This window comes from Microplitis mediator, chromosome 9 (assembly GCF_029852145.1).
Source record: "Microplitis mediator isolate UGA2020A chromosome 9, iyMicMedi2.1, whole genome shotgun sequence".
Taxonomy (NCBI): Eukaryota; Metazoa; Arthropoda; class Insecta; order Hymenoptera; family Braconidae; genus Microplitis; species Microplitis mediator.
The window spans coordinates 12,155,578-12,177,591 of record NC_079977.1 but is presented as its reverse complement, the minus strand read 5'-3'; the positions used below and the strand labels follow the sequence as shown (position 1 = coordinate 12,177,591).

General features: G+C 35.6%; 1 protein-coding gene across 1 annotated transcript; it reads left to right on the top strand.

Annotated features, from left to right (window-relative positions):
• Window positions 1-8,103: 8,103 nt before the first annotated feature.
• On the top strand, window positions 8,104-8,997 carry LOC130674161 (uncharacterized). The gene has a single exon (XM_057479430.1). It carries the CDS (start codon window positions 8,104-8,106, stop codon window positions 8,995-8,997), a length of 894 nt encoding a protein of 297 aa, XP_057335413.1.
• The last annotated feature ends 13,017 nt before the right edge of the window (window positions 8,998-22,014 follow it).

Below are 22,014 nucleotides of genomic sequence, written 5' to 3'. Positions count from 1 at the left end.
AGAGAGAAAAGGGATAGTGAACAGGCTGAAATAAATTTATTTTAAACTTTAATTTTAATTTTAATAACTTTAAGCACCTTGCTTATTATTTATTTACTCTTTTATTAACAACTAATAACCTTATGACAAACTAAATGCGTCCCCTGGACGTTTACTTATGACAAACTATACTTATGACAAACTAAACTTATAACAAACCAATTTCGTTTCCTAGACGTTTTCCTTACTCCCACACACACGCGTATTTTAAGCGTCTTCCGGGCGTAACACACTCACACACTCTCTCATTAAAAAACCGTCCACAGGACGTTAAACTTTGAACCTTGATACACCTTGATAAAAAACCGTCCACCGGACGTTAAACCTTGTTTTCCTTAATTACTAATTCTTAAAAAACCGTCCACAGGACGTTAACCCGCATTTCTTATTTCCTAGTGTCCACCGGACATATCTTAAACCTAACTTAAATTTTGTCCACCGGACCTACATCACAGACACAATTTCTTTTAATTAACATAACTTTGACTTTACTTAAGACTTTACTTTTATTTTAATCTTTTAATATCATCACAATCTTTTTACCCGAAATTTTATGACTCTAATTCAACTAAATTTCCCATATAAAATTTCCACATTAACTCATTCTGATTACAATTTATCACTCCCTTAATTTCCAATTAACTCACTGATTTTACACATATTAATTAATTAATTTGTTGTTTAGATTAAGTATTAATTAATTAATTTTTCCTTATAATTTTCCACTAATAATTTTCACTAGTTAATTTGCCACTATTTTTATACATTAATTTACTTCACAATAAAATAATCCGTTTCTTTCCATTTTACTCAATAACAATTTATCACAGTTCAAGCGTCCTTTTTGACGACTTCATTTTATTTAGATATTTAAATTAGTTAACTTAAAATTAATTTATAATTAAATTGCGACTAGAATTGCGTTATGAATTAACTAGAAATTTGGCCATTGAGTTGGCGTCACTCGGGTCCTGAATTTTACTGACGGATTCGAATAAATTAAAGTTTATTTATAAATTGATTCAGCCACTGGAATAAATTCCGGCTATAATTAATTTACTGACGTTATCGAATAATTTATTTAATTAATAATTCACGCGGAAAATTATTTTATTCCAGCCAAAGGCCTCGAATAAAATAATTCAGAGTTATAGGGAAGATGGCGAATAAGAGCGACGCAACAACTTTTGAAAAGACGAGACGCGTGGTTGTAATGGCCAACGGCCTACAACTTCCAATTTATATACGCGAGAACCAACGGAAAGATATTAATTAAATTGATTATAATTAATTTTGCCATTGGAATATAAATTCCGGCCTTAATTAATTATAATTTTACCTTGATGAATTTTTACAGCAGAAGCCAGATGAGACCTGTAACTCATGTCCGGCTATTCTTCCAACTGTCGTCCAGTTTTCCTCACAGGTAAATCTGCTCTTCTGGTTCTCGATTGTCCGGTTTGTTCTCGCTCCAGATTATTAAGGTCCTCGTCTTGCCTCGTATAGAATGGTGTAGATAAATTAAATCTTGCGTCTAATCACTAGTCGTTCACTTCACTTCGGCGTCCATCGCCTTTGGTCGTCCGATTCACTCTCTCGATTTTTGGCACTGCACTCTCTTATAACTCTTCGATTCACCCCCGGAAAACTCATCCCTACTAAATTAATTAGCCAAAGAGAGGGATGGATGTTCGGGTCTCACTGATTAGCGACACCCGGTGACATGTCGAATCACTTAATTTAATAAACCGGGTTATAATTAGGACCCGTTATCGACCGTGGACAAATCCAAATTTAGATCTTAATAAATAGTCATTGGAATCTATTTTACCCTGTTACAAATTGTCTATATATGATCAGATCCAAATATTGGCCAGGTCTAAATATATATAGTCAGATATGTTTATTCATGATCATATATGATTATATATAATCATGCATAAACGAATATAGTCATTTTGAGAATCTCATTTAGAATATCTGTAAATTATTAATGAAGTAAATTAATTAGGATTTATTGTCTTTATCAACATAAATGTCGGTTAAAATTAAATGATAAAAAAAAAAATTATTATTCGTTGACTGCTATTTTATTACGAGGGCACCCGTCCAATTAATGTCCCACGCCGATGCTGCTTAACTTTGGATATCGATGGATTGTAGTCTGAACCTCTAGTCTGTTCTACACTTATCATTAAGAAAAGTTAATGGCATAACTTAACTCAAATAATCAAATTGATACCCTATACTTTTAGATGGCTGCCGAAACTTTTGAACATTTTTTAAGTATTGGGGATTTAAGTTTGATTGATAGTTGACAGAATAAAAATTTAATAACTTTTATATTAAAAAATTATCATATCATTTAATATATATGCATATATTTATTGGAACTACACTAATGGAAAAAATTAAAGAATAAAAAAAAAATTCTAAATTTTTAGGCGATTTTCAACAGGCTCTAACTTTGAGAGAAATGGTCGTACAAGAAAAGAAAAAAAAGGAAATTGCAGCTCCAAGTATCTACTTTTTGGATTAGAAGCTTAAAATTTTCTGGCGTCAGCAGTTTTTGAGTAATCTTAAAAAAACCAACGACAAAAAAATTTTCAAATTTTTTTAATTTTTTTTTTTTTGGTCTCCGGGCGTGGAAAAAATTATTTTTGCTTAATCACTATGAGGATCGGATACCTTTATTATTCAGCTTTAATTTCTTTTTTTATGGACCTTGATACGTCCACTTCACGCCGAGATATCGGTCTTCAAATGGAAAAGGATCCTTTTGTCATTGATTATCGATATCTCAGAAACCAATGATCGCCCAGAAAGTTAATGGTGGGTTTTAAAAACTTGAATAAATTCCCTTCAATGATTAGCCATTGCTTTTTCGAAAAAAAAATTTTTCCTATCGTCACATGAATTTAAAAATGCAACAAAAAAAAGGCTTTTTGTGGTTTTTTGGAAAATCAAGCGCTGAAACGAAAATATTGTGGAAATCGATAATGTTGACTGTGCATTTTACACTTCAATATGTCCACAAAAACCCTGCAGAAAGCCAAATTAATCCAACTAGCCGTTTTTTTGTTTCACGCGATCAAATTTAAAAAAAAATTAAAGGATCACGTTTTTTGCTCTGAATAGCTCATAATCTTTAACAAGATGAAAACAAACATTTTTTCGGAGCTATGTCCACAATTTTATTGCGGACAGTGCTTAAATTTCCAAAAAAGAAAAAACTTTTTTTTCGAAACAAAATTTTCGAAAAAAAAAAATTTTTTTTAATTTAATGACTGAGAGATCAGTAAAATCACGGAATGCAGCAACGTAAACGTGCTAAAAATTATTGGGTGTTGGTTTTGTAAATTTCCTAAAGTTATTCCGAAAAATTTTTTTTGGAAAAAATTTTTTTTTTGAAAATTTTGTTTCAAAAAAAAAGTTTTTTCTTTTTTAGAAATTTAAGCACTGTCCGCAATAAAATTGTGTAGACATAATGCATGATTTATTTGAGGGTGTTTGTAATTACAATTTAGGATTGATTCTTCATGATTTAATTAGAATAAAAAAAACTGTGTACATTGAATAATTTGGATTTTAACCCTTAACGGCCACACCTCCCTCAGGCCTCTTAACGGCCACATGGGGTAACTCATTACTCCACGCTGAAAAACCCGGCCAGACAAGATGTATAAATGTTTTTGAGACTTTCAACTAATTGGGTCATGTTCGTTGACGAGTTCTTCAATATTTCTAATGGTTTAACTTGGTTAATTTATAGATGGCGTTCTAAAAACTGGTCATATAGGTCAAAATTCTGAAAAAATGACTTTTTTTGCAAAAAAATTCACTACTCCGCCATTTTGCAATATTAACGACTAAAACTTTAGGATTGTCCGCACAATATATACCACTACCACAAAAAAATAACAGTATCCACCAATTCTTCAAAGAGTATAGTTATTTTGCAAAATTACTGGAAGGAAAAATGAAAAAAATTACAAATCATGAAATTGACTTCTTTCGCGTTTTATTGTCTTAAAAATACATATTTATGAATAATAAATATGTATTTCGGTAGAGCACCATTTAAATATAGTGGAAACCTAAACATGCAAACCTCTCAATAAAACAATTTACAGATAAATTGAGAAAAATATAGATAGCCCGAACTGGGAATCGAACCCAGACCAATTCGGTATCGCGCCGAGTGCTCTACCAGTAGATAAAAATAAAATAAATATTGTGACTGAACTGCGGTTACGGCCACACTGGGGTAACTAGTTACCCCAGGCCGATAAAACGAACGCTCACAACGCCACGGTGCATTTCTTTGGCTTTCTACGTAGTGAAATCACATCTCACACATGTTTGTCACCGGCAGATGGCGTTTATTGTATTTATTTGAAAGGTTTAAGACCTCTAATCCCACTTTTTTTGAGCCTGGGGTTACTAATCACCCCGTGTGGCCGTTAAGGGTTAAAATCCAATTTTTTCAATATCCGATCGACGTTAATAAACCTCCTCCTATATCTGATGCACACCTAGGAAAAAAATATTTGAAAATGTCCGCTGCTGAAATGAAGTGTTTTATTTTGGATGCCCCGTTAATTTTAGCTGATTCAGTTCCGAATAAAAATATACAGGTATGGAAATTACTTGCATTATCACGTCAGATAATTGGTATTGCGCTGCAGCTTATGATAGATAATAACGATCTTATTTGATAGATAATTTAATTCAAAAACAACACAATTCATACATTCAACTTTTTGGTAACGTTTTAAAGCCTAAGCACCACTTTATGCTTCATTATGCTGCCATTATGGAAACTATTGGTCAATTAGTTCATGTGTGGTGTATACGTTTCGAAGCAAAACATCAACCTATTAAATAATGTGCATTAATTACTAAAAATAGAAAAAATTTACCAAAAACAATAGCTACAAAAGAACAGCTTTCATTGAGTAAAAAATTTCTTAAGAATGCTAAACTCGAAGATAATTTTTCTTACGAAAAATTACCATGTAGTAATGAACGTCCTATTGTAAAAATTTCATACGACATAAGCAACTACTTCCAGATAAAAAATGTTACTTATAAAAATGTTAAATATAATGTATACAATATTATTAAGCTTACTAACGATGATAAGCCGACGTATGGTTGCATAAAAAATATATTTAAAACCAAAGTTGATTCAACTGATTGGGAGTTCGCATTCATTGTGAAAATATTCAAATGTATTGAAAAAAAATATTTATTACAAAGCTATCGGTTACGAGAGACAGAAAAATATGATTTTATACTTGAAAATTTATTATTTTTTGAACCACGGAATATTGTGATAATGTCAGGTGCTGTACCTTATATTTCCTATGATAACCATATGATGCAATCTAAATATTTCACGAAAGTAAATTTATATTTAAAATTAATAATGCATAAATATGATAATTTAACTAAATTCAATCAGTTTATTACTAAGTATTACTTAATAAAATAATATTGCCTTTCATTATTATGATCTCATTGTTATAAGAATTATTATATTTATTGCAGATATATGTAAGATTTATTATATTTGGTGTAGAAGTTAAGTTAAAGATATTGAGTTAACTATAAGTTATATGCCATAATTAGTACTCCTTAATACATTATTTTTATAATTATATGTCGTTAAAGTGATAAATAATAAAACAATTTACTATCAATGCATTGTTTAATTCATTTAATTTTTGGTTATTGATAAAAAATAGAGTACGTAAAACAAATAAATTGCATGTCTGATTTGATTAAGTAATGTTTGCATCAAAATAAGCAAGTGATGTACGATTGGTTCAACTAAAAATTTTGTATTGTGCTAGTATTGTAGTGTACTAGTATTCTAGTGTAGTACTTAATGAGAAGAGTATTGACAGCGGCGGGGCCGTCTCCAAGGCCTCTTCAGCACCAGCACGAGTCCAGACCAGGTCAATGAGGGCAGGCAGTGTGCCCCCTCCAACAGTGATCAGCTATCCACCATCTCCTGCTGCCCTGGTGACACCAGCAGTGTCATTTGCAACCGTCGTCAGGGATACAAGGGCACAATCTGCCCCACCAAAACCAACTCCATCAAGGAAGAGACCTGGTCGTCCACGAAAGGACGTAGCCGTTGTCACATCTACTAATATAGCGGCTATTACCACAGCCACGGTTACGACCACTACGATACAGGGATCTATCACTTCGCACTGTATCTCCAGCAGCCCAACGATGATACCACCAACATCGAGCAGACTGGGCACGATCAGAGAGGCAGATACGGTGTAAACGGTGGCTACAGGAGCCATCGTCGACAATAATAATAACATCAAAGGCACGGGGAACAGCCAACAACAGCAGCAGTCCACGTCTACTCCAACACCATCCACGGGCGACGTGGACCAATGTCAGCAACATCTGTTCCCCCGAATTCTAATAAAATCACCCCCCTTACACGGCTACGCCTCCCACCCCTAGGACTGTCAGCCCTGCCACTACCACTCACCCACCACTCAACATCAGTACTACAGACCCATGCAATAGCCCAAATTCTAGTCAAGTACATAACAATAGCATTTTAATTTTGAACAATAGTAATCTAGTCAATAATCCAGTAACAATTCCATCCACAAACAATGGCTCCATGACTGGTGGTGGCAGGGCGGACACTCACAATAGCGCGAGCAAGGGCGATAATGACAGCAACAATAACCACTTCAGTATTTTTAACCTTAATAGACACACTGCTGCTGCTGGGAACAGTGGTGGTGTCAATTGCCGTGACTACAAAAACAATAATAACAATAACAACAATTCATGCATTAGGTGTGAATGTGGTAGACGCATCAAACCTGATATTTTTAATAATTTGAGTAGTCGCGGCAATACTAATGGCACCACTGCTGTGAACAACAGCAGCAGTAATATAATGACAGTAAAAATAATAACAAAGTAACTAGCAATAACAAATGGACGCGAGTTATGCGCGGTCGCAATGGTGGACGCAACAATACCAACAACAATAGTCACATCAACAACAATAACCCGGTTTTAAACACCTCCAATATTTTTACCCATTTGAACCATGACGACAGTGGAGATGAAAACCACGGGTTAGATCCGCGCCCGGGCAGTCGTTCGGGTGTCCCGCGTGACGCCTCGGGCCGTATATGCCAGCGCGACACAAAGTTGATAGATTTAAAAATGAATGTTTTTCGATTAAAATTCTATAACTCTCCAGCAAACGAATATTTACGTTGGCTTTTAACAGTTTTTCGTCGGAAATTTACCGCTCTACAAAAAAGGATTCTCTAATTTTTTCGATAAACTCAACCGTTTAAGACATATTTAAGCTTTAAGTTGAAAGAAACGTTTCACAAACCAACACAAAATTTTGCTCTGATGATACAAAAAATTTTTTTTTTTTCGAGCTTAAATATCTCTTAAACGGTTGAGTTTATCGAAAAAATTGTAGAGCGGTAAATTTCCGACGAAAAACTGTTAAAAGCCTACGTAAATATTCGTTTGCTGGAGAGTTATAGAATTTTAATCGAAAAACATTCATTTTTAAATCTATCTACTTTGAGCTTCGATATCACTCAAATGGTTGGATTTAGGGAAAAAGTGGTAGATACCTTTTTTGAAGAGCAATAAATTTCCTACAAAAAAGTTTACAGCGCTTAATTTTATGTCTAGGTGTTAGAGAGTTATAAAATTTCAAACAAAAACGCAAATTTTTTTCAAGCAATCTAACTTTGACCTTCAATATCTCTTAAACAGTTGGATTCACGAAAAAAACATAAGATACTTTTTTTGAAGAGCGGAAAATTTCCTACAAAAATATGTATTAGTCATTACTGTGCACTCATTTTTAAGCAAGTAATTACATTTTTCTCATTGTACTGAAATGAAATGTATCATTACTTAGGCAGGGTTAAACGGCATTAGAATAAACTTTTTTATTTTTCTTTATTATGTTTGGATTACAAATATATGATTTATATCATACCCAAGTAAAAAAATCTAATTTGGTAAATAGCGGACACCCTAATGGACAGGGAACTGTCTGTGTTCTTTCGAGGCACCACAGAATCCAGGCCAGCGGGTCGTGGGCAACCTGGAGGACGAACGATGAACCGTAATCAAGGAGGCAATATTGATTACGAAGGCCCACAAGATCAGGGTGACGGTGGTAGAATCCGTTCTGCCACCCGTATTCAGAAGTTGTATCGGAAGAATCGGAGGAAAGCGATGCAGGAGGTGCTTGAGGGCCCATCATCCCTTTGCCAGGTGCCTAAGGATGATGTCCTCGAGTACTTCCGAACATTGTACTCCGACGATTCCCCCTTCAATGAGGAGTTGCCAGCAAGGCAAGTGTGGCCACTGGACGAAGGCAATGAGTTGGCTGGGGCCTTGATCGCTTCTCTGACGGCCACTGAGGTCAGCCGGAGGTTAGCTAGGATGCAGGACACTGCACCTGGCCCCGATTTCTTGAAATACAGTGACCTGAAGAAGGCAGATCCTAGTTCCGGACTGTTCACCGGTGTATACAATGCGTGCTTCCGTCTGGGGGCCATACCAGTGTCGTGGAAAGTCTCCAACACTGTATTGATTTACAAGAAAGGAGACCGAAACGACCTGTCGAACTGGCGGCCTCTCGCGATGGACAACACCATCTATAAGCTCTTTGCCGCCTTGATTGCTGATCGCTTGACAAACTTTGTTGTCAATGGGAGTAGGCTAACTTCATCTCAGAAGGGCTTCTTCAGGTACGAGGGGTGCTTAGAGCACAACTACGTTATTCAGGAGGTTCTGACGGATGGAGCGCGTGAGGGTAAGGATGTTATCGTTGCGTGTCTGGATGCTTCCAATGCTTTTGGTTCCATCCCGCATGAAATGATATACGATGCTATTGAAGGGATTGGAGCACCTGTGCTATTTTAAGACCTGATAAAGAGCTTCTATACTGGGCGCACGACGAGGGTTCGTACCAGCGAGGGCTTTACTGATCCTGTTCTTCTCGTGAGAGGAACTAAGCAAGGTTGTCCGGCTAGTCCGATCGTATTTAATGTGGGCACTGATTTTGTTCTTCGAGCGGTAGAAGAGCTTAATCGGGGCTACATGTTCAATACCAAGCGGGTCGCCTCACGAGCGTATGCCGACGACTATTGCTTTGTTGCTGATAGTGTGGAGGACATGAAGCAGATGCTGCTGGCTGTCAGTATTGCCGCGAAAAGGTTGGCATTAAGTTCAACGCCTCAAAATGCGTTACTTTGCACGTCTCTGGCAAGGGTAACAAGCGCAATGTATTTGACACCAAGCTCAACATTGACGGTGGGCAGTTAAAGTCATTGGTAGAGGGTAAGGCATATGATTACCTGGGCGTCCCGGTGGGCTTTAACATTAATCAGACTCCCATTGCTACGATAGGTGAAATGCTAGCTGATGCGAGATCCATCGACCGGTCTCTTCTTGCCCTGTGGCAAAAAATAGACGCTCTCCGGACGTTTATTAAGCCGCAGGTTGATTATATCTTGTGGGGAGGAAAGGTGGACAAGGCACCATTGATCATGGCTGACAAAGTGCTGAGAAAGTTGGTTAAGGGCTGGATGCACTTTCCACAGCGCGCAAGTGCCGAAGTAGTGTACTTGCAACCTTGGAAGGGTGGAGGTGGTATCCTCCCGCTTGCGGACCTAGCGGACATTTCTGTCATCGCTCAGGCTTTTAGGATGCTATCCTGTAAAGAGCTTGAAGTGGCGGAAATCGCGAAGTCCTTACTTGAGCAAGCAGTCCAGAGACGCACAATTCATCAGCCTTCGCCGCAAGAAATTGCGCAGTATCTTTCGGGTTCACTGGACCGTTCACCGGACCGTTCGCGCAGAATCAAGGTGACCCCAGTCTATGGTCGAGGGTTCGGGTCGATACAAAGCGTCAATCTAGTCGATTTGGCCTATCGTGGGAATGGAGCGAAGTTAATCAAGAGCTCGCACTCAAGTGCAAGGACGTTGAGAGGCGTTATGCTTTGATTGGGCCCGGCTCACGCTCTCAAGTCATATGGCGCCTGAGAAAGGCTGTCCAACAGCATTATTTAGAGACGTTGACAGTGAAGAAGGACCAGGGAAAGGTATGGCAGGTCACTGCCCGCAATCGTGAGAGTAATCTCTGCTTGCGGGATGGTAAATATATCCGTTTCGCAGAGTGGCGTTTGATTTATCGTGCGCGCCTGAACGTCTTGCCTCTTAATGGAGCAATTCGTTGGGGGCAGCGAGATAAGCGCTGCAGAGTGTGCGGATATAGCCTGGAATCCCTTCTCCACGTCCTGAATTATTGTATGACGCATTCAGCGGCATACAAATTGAGGCATAACTCCATCCTGAACAGGATATCACAGGCCTCGAGGGTGGCGGGAGAGATGCGTGTCAACAAGCGCGTTCAGGGAGTTGATGGGGATCTGGCACGTATCAGACCTGACATTGTTTCTAGGGATGAACGGGCCAAGTCAGTACACATTGTGGATGTCACTGTGGCCTTTGAGAACCAGTGCGTGGCTTTCGATGATGCGCGTCAATCTAAGATTGATGCGTATCATGAGCTCGCAACTGCATTAAGGGCACAGGGATATCAGGTGCGTACTGACGCGATCGTCGTCGGCTCTCTAGATGGGTGGGACCGTAACAATGAGCCGGTTCTGAGGGCACTTAGTATCTCATCATACTATGCTCGTCTGATGAGACGACTCATTGTGTCGGAGACCATTCGCTGGGCGAGAGACATATATGTTGAGCATGTGTCTGGACAAAGACAATATGTCGGTACCGTGGCACCAAACGAGGACGCTTCGTGCGTTCGCCCTGACGTGGACCTGACCTATGGACCACTGTCGTCCTTCTTAACGCCTCCACCACTGCGATCGCCGCCACCGCAATTTATCTAGTCATTTTCACTCGCATGCTAGCTACTGCACTCGACGTTTGCTGTCATTGTCGTCGTTGCTGCGCGCTATAAAATATACTTAAATATAGACAGATATACATACCTACAACTATATTCATTTACAATTATGTATATGGGTCATTCCACCAAATAAAATTATTTTTACGGGGCGACCCTCGTCGATTTGGTTCAAACTTTGTGGAGTCGTTCTATATATTAAAAAAAAATTCTCTGAAAATTTGAGCCTTTTATATGCAGCTGTTTCAAAGTTATGATTTTTTGAATTTTTTAAAAATTTTTGTTTTCAACTTTTTCATTAATTTTTTTGAAGGAAAATTTTTTTTTTTTAAATGAGCACATAACAGTTTTTCGTATGAGAAATTCTCAGCTTTCCAATAAGAAGATCCATTTTTTATTTTCTGTTACAGAATACCTTTTAAAATTCGATTAAAGAGGAAAAAACGATTTTGATGACTGTGCGGCGCTTGAGACATCTAATTTGATATTTTTTTCTGAAAGCTGAGACTTTTTCCCACAAAATATGTAATTTTCACGATGTGCATATTTTTAGTTTGAACAAAATCAATAATTATTTAAATGCAAGTCATTGATTTTATAGTTTTAACAAACTGTAATAGTTCATTGTGTGGCAAGAGATGAAACAAAACGATGTCAGACGAAAGTAAAGTAGACTGCCCGAGCCGTAGGCAAAAGCTGACAGTAACTGCAATCTGAAGACGTGTTTCATCTAGTGTTACACGCTATTTTTTTCATGATTACCTGCATTGAAAATTATTATCAGTGTCAGCAGCCAGTTAGAATCAAGTTATATTAAGACCAATGGTGTGATCAACCAATAGTGTACGCCTAACTTATAATTTGCAATTTATAACTAAACAGAAACCATACATACTATTTATTATGCACACAAATTTTTATAAAACTTGATTACAAAGTCAGAACTGTCATCAAAGCATACCTGAAAACATATCCTCACACCACAAAATTTATACATCCGGATATTCAAAATTCTACCAGCGTTGATTTCACTGTTATAACCAACCCTTATTAATAAAAACGACTCAAAACGGTTGGAAAAAAAATTTTAAATACTTTTTAATGCTTTTGAATTCTTTTAATACTCTTGAGTCACCCTTTTTATGGACATTTAACATTACAAATCGTTTCGAATCGTTTCGTTTAATCAGAGAATGATGACTTTTTATAAAAAATAAATGTATTAGACGTACGATACTTGGAGTCAAAAACGGTGAAAGAAACACAAGCAGTGCACCCTATCTCACCTATTGTTGATAGCTTAAGATATATATGTGTTAAAAATGTATCAACATCCTTAAAACAAATAAGAATTGACGTTTTTTAATCATTGAGAGTTTATATTTTATTTAATTTTGTTCAAACAAAAAATATACACATCGTGAAAATCACATATTTTGTGGGAAAAAGTCTCAGCTTTCAGAAAAAAATATCAAATTAGATGTATCAAGCACCGCACAGTCATAAAAATCGTTTTTTCGTCTTTAATCGAATTTTAAAAGGTCTTCTGTAACATAAAATAAAAAATGGATATTCTTATTGGAAAGCTGAGAATTTTTCCTACAAAAAACTGTTATGTGCTTATTTAAAAAAAAAAAAATTTCCTTCAAAAAAATTAATGAAAAGGTTGAAAACAAAAATTTTTTAAAAATCCAAAAAATCATAACTTTGAACTAGCTGCATTTAAAAGGCTCAAATTTTTAGAGAATTTTTTTTTTTAATATATAGAACGACTCCACAAAGTTTGAACCAAATCAACGAGGGTCGCCCCGTAAAAATAATTTTATTTGGTGGAATGACCCATATATACAATTATAAATTCTATGTATTTGTTATTATTCTGCGACTATACTCACCCCTCTCGCCATATGCAATGCTGGACCATTGTCATATGGGGAAAGGGGTGATGTAAATACAATCAGCGGCGGGTATTCATACCGTACCCGGTTACAAGCGTGCCTTGCACTTCTCTACTATTATTACTCTACCAACATACAACTCTCTTAAATAGATTTCTATGCGAAAATATCAATACTAAATATATTTATGTTGCAAAATAATTCTATGTAAAATTATATCTATGTAAACTTATTCTACTAAGTGTAAATATATGCGAAAATAATTTATGTCCAAAATATCTCTATATTATATATCTCTATGAAAATTAAGTCTCTACAAAATTTACTATAATATGACAGAATTAGGTGTTAACATATTTATATTATGGAATTTCTCCATAACTATACAACTCTCCTTAATATTTCTCTATTCTGCATATCTCTATGACACAACAATTCTATGAAAAAATTTTTCTATTTAAAAATTTTTCTATGTTGACCAAAGTCAGTTTCAGCATTTCTCTCATCAAAAAAAAAAACTAAGTTTTACGAATGATTTTGTGTCTTACCACCAGCAATCGCGTGGCGCTACCATAAAATTCCAACAACAATACAATAATAATGATAATGATTTAAGTAATTATAATTTTTTCTTTTTAAATGTCATTAAATTTGAAATTATAATAAAATACTGACAAAGTTAGGATTCAAATTTAATGACATTTAAAAAGAAAAAATTATAATTACTTAAATCATTATCATTATTATTGTATTGTTGTTGGAATTTTATGGTAGCGCCACGCGATTGCTAGTGGTAAGACACAAAATCATTCGTAAAACTTAGTTTTTTTTTTTGATGAGAGATGTGATGAAACTGACTTTTGTCAACATAGAAACATTTTTAAATAGAACAATTTTTTCATAGAATTGTTGTGTTATAGAGATATGCAGAATAGAGAAACATTAAGGAGAGTTGTATAGTTATGGAGAAATTCCATAATATAAATATGTTAACACCTAATTCTGTCATATTATAGTAAATTTTGTAGAGACTTAATTTTCATAGAGATATATAATATAGAGATATTTCGGACATGAATTATTTTCGCATATATTTATACTTAATAGAATAAGTTTACATAGAGATAATTTTACATAGAATTATTTTGCAACATAAATATATTTAGTATTGATATTTTCGCATAGAAATCTATTTAAGAGAGTTGTATGTTGGTAGAGTAATAGTAGTAGAGATGTGCAAGGCACGCTTGTAACCGGGTACGGTATGAATACCCGCCGCTGATTGTATTACTTACCTGACTATACCATATGTACATTATTTCTTTTTTTATATATACTTTGTGATTGCATCAATGCGGATATTATAATGTGACACTGAAATGATTTTATTGACTGCTGTATGCTTATTTCATATATTTTATTCACTGTGACTCCCGCCACAAGAATTGATTATTTATTGTTTTTTTTATAAGTATTTTTTGTATATTTGTTAATTTAGTTTATATGAAAAAAAAAATACTTGCTGTACCCGGTGGAGGTTCGCCTCCGCCGGGATGTTTCAAGTACCTAATCAGCGTATCAGATTATTAATCTTTAATAGTTTGCTAAAGTTTAATATTATTGCAAACGAACAAAGAATTTTATGGTGAGTTTTCTATGGTGAAAAAAACTTGACGCTTTTTGTAAGGTAAACTACAATTTCATCATGCTCGTAATGAGAAATGCGTTGTTCTCATAACTACATATACATGTCTTCTAGTACTATCCTGTATTAAGTGCTGTAACTAAATATTACTCATGTAAATAAGTACAAAATAATCTTTTCATCAACTATTACCTGTTCTTGGCAACGACAAAATTTCCATGGTGAATTCAACTAGATGTTTATTGTAAGGTAAACTACATTATCATTGTGCTTGTAATTGAAAATTCGTTGTTTTCGTAATTGCATATACTTGGTTCATAGTACTATTTTGCATTAGTTACTATAACTCAATATTATTTATGTCAATAAGTACAGAATAATCTTAACATCAACTATTAACTGTTCTTGGTAACGACAAAATTTCCATGGTGAATTCTACTTAATTTTTTTTTGTAAGGTAAACTATACTATCATTGTGCTTGTAATTGAAAATTCGTTGTTCTCGTAATTGCATATACATAGTTTATCGAACTATCCTACATTAGTTACTATAACTTAATATTATTTGTGCTAGTAATTATGAAAAAATCTCTATATAAACTATATAAAGTATATAAAGCAGGGTGGACGTGTTTTTCTCTTGCTCTGATTTTTACATATTTTGGAGTGCCTAAACATTAATCTAGACTATTAAATTTTGTACTGTCATATTTAGTAATTTTTTGTGTATTTGTGGATGTATAAATTGCTTTACGGGGTTTCTGATTAATTTATTTAATTTTCATAAATAAATTGGAAATACTTTAAGGTTAGCCTTAAATAACGCTGGAAGTGCGCTGGTTTATTAATTTTACAATTTCGGTGCTGTCATCTAGTGTATAGTGTTACTACTATTAACAATGTCGTGCATACTGTGTTTTGCTGAAATTACCGACAATGCATACTACATTAAAGCAACCTGTCAACAACGTCATAAATATCACCCATCTTGTGTCAAGTTAAGGTACAGCTTTGAATCATCAGCAGAAGCTGTGGAATTTGTTAAAGCAGGATGTCCATTTTGCTCGGAGAAGACATCAGCGAATATGTTGGCTAACCTGGAGAAACATTTATCGAAACTAAATAAACTAGATGAGTTGGATAAATTGTCGGGTTTAGGAAAATCAGTTAATCAGTTACTTACAAAGTTTGATATTTTAGAAACAAAACAGAATAAGTTAACTAAGCAGGTTCAGAATCTGCAGAAAAGAGTAGGTGATCTAGAATCTAAGGATTCTAGCAGCCCAGAAATTGCAGATAAAGTTGTTCAAGCAGCTGAATTGATAAATAACTGTCACTTTGAGCAGCATGCCCTGCAAATGGAATCACAGGCGCTGGTGGATGAACTGTCTATTTCTGGTCTTGATGAAACAGTGAATGAAGATCTTAAGAAAGCTGTTCAGAAATTATTTATCCTAACAGACACTGCAGCTGATGTATCAAAAATAAAGTATGTTCGTCGAATAGGTAAACCAATTGAGCAGAATACACGCTATGCGAAGAAGAAACAACGAGATGTACTTGTTAAATTTACAACTAAGGAAACTGCAGACCATATTGTTGGTAAGATGAAGAATATGGTTATTCCTGGTAATAAGTTAATAGGAGGTGATGATGTCTCATCACAACCTATTCGGGTACATCGCAGACACCCATCACCATTGTATAAATTCCGACAGCAGGTCCTAAAAACATATTCGAAATTAATTCCAAAAAATGTTTGGATAGCTGGTCCAGCGGTTTACGTTAGGTTTTCGTCAGAGAAGCCACCGCTGAGATTATTACCTTCATCTGGCATGGAAGTTTTAAAAAAGAATTTACAATAACTAGTGCCCACTCATTCATCGCCAAATTCAAATGCAAATATATCGACTTTTCCAACATCAGTGAATCGACAGCCACTGAATATTTGTCATGTTAACATTCGTTCGCTCAACAGTAATTTCTGTTTATTTAAGGAATTCTTCAGAACACATTCATTCGATATTATAGCTGTGAGTGAAACATGGTTAAACTTTAATATGTCTGATGCTCAGTTCAAACTTCCATCATTTACTTTATTTAGAAATGATCGTACCAATAGAACTGGTGGAGGTGTCGCATTATATATTAGGAATACACTTACATCTAAATTCGTATTGAGTTCAATTTATCTTCCGAATCATCCGGAATATCTCTTCTTGGAAGTATGGCACACTAGAAAACAAAAAATCTTGATTGGAGTAGCATACAATCCTCCAACGTCGGAGTCTTTAAATCTGCTAGAGGCGGATCTGGATGATATCATGCCGCACTATAAGCATGTTATACTTATTGGTGATTTCAACATTAATATGAATTCAGCAAGCTTAAAATCGGACTGTTTAATGGAATTCTGTGGATGCTTGGGACTGCATTTGCTGGATTATGGTAATACTCATCATACTGCTCACAGTGATTCATGGATTGATCATTGTTTGGTCAGTGATCGGGAATTAGTTCTGAATACGAGGCAATCTTCAGAACCATTTCTTGCGGATCATGATCTCATATCATTACAATATGATTACAATATACCATCCGCTGGTCGAAGAAGAATATGGTGCAGAAATTGGGCTCGAATTGATGAAACTAATCTTCAAAGACTCTGTTTGGATCAAGATCTCTCGGACATCGATAGTGCAGTATCTGTAGACAATATGAATGAATGTTTGCATCAACATCTGGGAGAGGTTATAGAAGCAATGGCGCCGATCAGAGAGACCGTCATTCGGGATCAACCGGCACCATGGATCAACCAGGACATCAGAACTCTTCAGCGTCGCCGTTCAAAGCTCTATAGGATCTACAGAAGATCGGGTTTTGCTTTTAAAGAGTATGCGAATCTGCGAAAAGTAATTAAATGTAGAATTCTGGAAGCTAAGAAAAACTATTTTGTTCATCGTTTTAGTAACTGTAAAAATGCGAAGTCTTGTTGGAATGATTTCCGGAATTTAGGATTGGTTAAAAGTACAGAGTCCAATGATTATCATGATATTGATATAGATGAATTAAATAATTATTTTGTGTCAGTGGGGAGTTCATTTTCGGGCATTATCGATTACGATTACATTAGCAGATGTTTAATTAGGTATGAGACTACTTTCGAATTTAAAAAACTTGATTGTGATGTTGTAAAGAAGGGAATCATGAGACTAACCTCCAGCTCGAAGGGCCCTGATGGTTTTGACATAAAGACATACAAAATTCTAATACCTTACTTTCTAGAGTCTATTACTGATCTGTTTAATCGATCACTTTCTTCAGGATACTTCCCTTCTATCTGGAAACAATCTTATGTATTGCCTATACCTAAAATTCGCACTCCAACTGAGTTTTCAGACTACAGGCCAATATCATTAACTTGTACATTATCGAAATCATTAGAAAGATGTGTTCATGATCAAGTTTTGAATTATTTAACTGTTAATGGGATTATTGATGATTACCAAACTGGTTTTAGGGAAGGTCTAAATACACAGGACGCTATTCTGAGATTATGTGATGATATTAGGTTAGGCATTGAAAATACAATGATTACTATCGCTGTATTTTTTTATTTCAGTAAAGCATTTGACTCTGTTGTGCATGAGATTCTAGTGTTTAAATTAAAAGCTATGAGTTTTGGAGATCTGGCTATTGAATGGATTGAGTCATATTTAAAAAATAGATTACAAGCAATACGTATTGATAACATTGGTATATCACAATGGAGAGAAATATTTAGTGGTGTTCCACAGGGCAGTGTCCTTGGACCACTACTCTACTCCATTTATGTTGTAGACTTGGGTGGTTTGCTTAAACGCTGCAAACACATGTTTTATGCGGATGATTTAGTGGCTTACTTGACATGTAAACCTTGTGATATTGATAGCTCTGTGAGAACTCTTAATGAGGAAATTTCTGTAATATTAGAATGGTGTACAAAAAATGGTCTGAAACTAAACCCGAATAAGAGCAAGGCTGTGATTTTTGGATCGGCACAGAAATTGGCTGACGTTCATCGTGAGGTAATTCCGAATATTGTTGTTAATGATACTGTTATAGATTGTAAATCGGTTAAATATCTAGGAATTATACTTGAAGACACTTTAACGTGGTCTTTACAAATTACTGATGTCTGTAAACGTAGCATGCGAGTACTTGCTCAATTAAAAATGAATGGAGATGTTTTTTCGTTTCCGATTAGAAAAAGACTAGTTACTACTCTTATTTTCCCAATTTTCGATTACTGTGCAGCTCTTTATACTGATATTACTAGTCAGCAACAGATCAGACTTCAGAGAAAATTAAATGCTTGTGTACGGTATATTTTTAAAATATCTAGGTATGAACATGTCACTCAGTATTATGCTGACCTCCGTTGGCTGACAATTGGTTCCAGACGTAAATTTTTCATATCATGTCTTATTTATAAAGCATTGTATCTTAATCAAAAGCCTCTAATTAAGCGAGACTTAAAAATTCTTGAGCCTCGTCTACGCAGAGGCGACATTCGTCAGGACTACCTTGAGTTGCCTCTCTATCACTCTGCAAAATATGAAAAATCATTCTTGATATCTGCGATTAAAACTTGGAATCAATTGCCAGCTTGTTGTACAAGGTTGTCAACGTTTATAGAATTTCGAACTGCCTGTTATCAATACTTTTTAGAAAATAATAGATAATAATATTTAAACATTGCTATTGTGTTTTGGTAATGATTGAGTAATGCGATATATTATATTATGTTATATTTATCATATTGTATTTTATGCGATATAACTGCTTTATATATTATATATTTATATGTAAATTTTGTATCAATTATGGATGGCCGCAAGGGGTTTCGACTCCATGGCCAATTAAATAAATAATAATAATAATATTAAACTACGATTTTGGTCTTGGTAACATTTGAACTTTCGTACCGATAAGTATAGAATCTTGCGTAACATAACATTTAGGATTTAGTCATATTAATAATGAAAACGTTGATATAACTAAGAAATAGTCACTTGAACAACAGTTTGATTTTCACATGAACTAAAACTGGTTTGTTATAGAAACATAAAAAAAAGGTGTATCCGTATATGACTATTTTTTTGTAGTTGCAGTTACTGAATTTTTCTCTCAGTGTAACACACGAATTTCAAATATAAAAAAATATGTGTATGTATAATAAACATAAGAAAAAAATCGAATAACTATGTCAAAAACATACACTAATGGAAAAAATTAAAGGATCAAAAAAAAATTCTAAATTTTTAGGCGATTTTCAACAGGCTCTAACTTTGAGAGAAATGGTCGTACAAGAAATAAAAAAAAAAGGAAATTGTAGCTCCAAGTGTCTACTTTTTGGATTTGAGCTTTAAAATTTTTTAGCGTTAGCAGTTTTTGAGTAATCTTAGAAAAACCAGCGACAAAAAAATTTTCAAATTTTTTTAATATTTTTTTTTGGTCTCCGGGTGTGGAAAAAATCATTTTTGCTTCACCACTATACGGATCGGATACCTTTATTATTCAGCTTTAATTTCTTTTTTTATGGACCTTGATGCGTCCACTTCTCGCCTAGACAACGGTCTTCAAATGGAAAAGGATCCTTTTTGTCTTTGATTATCGATATCTCAGAAACCAATGATCGCACAGAAAGTTAATGGTGGGTTTTAAAAACTTGAATAAACTCCCTTTAACGATAAGCTATTGCTTTTTCGAAAAAAAAATTTTTTCCTATGTTACATTCTGGCTTCTCAACATATGAGACAGAATATTTTTAAATTTACCAGGTTGACGTCGTTAGGGTGTCGATAGACCCCAGGTGCGTCAGCTGTTGACCTTCTTTTATTTTATGCAAAAAGTTCAATGACTTACCATGGTGGAGATTATGGGCCCCATAGGTCGGCCCAAATAATCCCTTTTTTCCGTAATTTCTTCGCCTCCGCTGGTGCGTACTCGTCTCGGCCGGTGGCCTTGAAATAGGCCTCTGAATAGTACCCGTAACGAGGGTCGTGGAAAGGGATGCTCCCGCTGGGTGGATGGACGGATGGAACGCCCACTGGATCCAACTGCCAACCCTCATTGATACCAGTCCAGAAGACTGGGTTCGCCCGTGAATCCTCCACTGGATAGGAAGAGCTTTGAAGGCTTGGTTCATCCGTAAGGACGAGCGACTCCAGCTGTTGGACCACACCACCAGAACTCGACAGCTCAACAACACAAGAGCTCAAAGGCTCAACGACACAAGAGCTCGACGGCTCAACAACACAAGAGCTCGACAACTCACGAACCTCACTTAACGCGATACCCGAATTTGGAATAACCAACGGCACTGGATCGAGAAAAACTTCCTCGGCAACAATTTCTAGGCAGCGGCGTTGGTGAACTGAACGACCGAAATCCTCATGGATCGTACGAAGGACCCGACGTAATTGGGCCTTTTTACCTGCCCTTCGGCTTCTCAGCATGAATTTTGGAAGTCAGGAAGGAAGTGCTTGGGCTGCCAGTGTCAGCGCCCAAAGCAGGTGAGAATATTAGGCTGCCGGGGACGGCGCCCAGTATGAGGTGTGTATTAATATTGGGCTGCCAGTGACGGCGCCCAAGGTTAAAAAGAAAAATGTATTTTGAAGAAATACGGATAGATATATATATATATATATATATATTTTGCCTTAAAGTCCAAGCGACAAGATCAAGCCAGCGGATTTGTATAGAGTTCTTAGCTCTACTAGATCTTGTGATCGACTGCCTGTAAACGACTGACTTGTAAACGACTGACTTGATTCTGTCGCTCCTTGGTATTATACATTATCAAAATGTTAACGTTGCATCTCAGGTTTCCTATGAGAGAATCGTCGTGGTCCGGGTCTCATGCATCGTCATCTGTTTAGACTATCCGCGAGCCACGGCGACTCTCTTATCGCAAGAGATTTCCGTTACATTGTTGGCAGTGAATAAAAATAATATCGCCAACAAAGTAACGATTTATTAATTTATTGTTTAATTATGATTCTAAGAAGTGTCGAACTGTTTATTCGCCCACTGTGGCGAATAAATAATTCGAGACTTCAAAAAAAAATTTCTAACAATTTTTATTTGAATTTAATTAAAGCAAGAACGAAACACCTATCGTCACATGAATTTAAAAATGCCACAAAAAAAGGGCTTTTGTGGTTTTTTGGAAAATTAAGCGCTGAAACGAAAATATTGTGGAAATCGATAATGTTGACTGTGCGTTTTACAGTTCAATATGTCCACAAAAACCCTGCAGAGAGCAAGATTAATCCAACCAGCCGTTTTTTTGTTTCACGCGATCAAATTTTTGAAAAAATTAAAGGATCACGTTTTTTGCTCTGATAAGCTCATAATCTTTAACAAGATGAAAACAAACATTGTTTCTGAGCTTTGTCCACAATTTTATTGCAGACAGTGCTT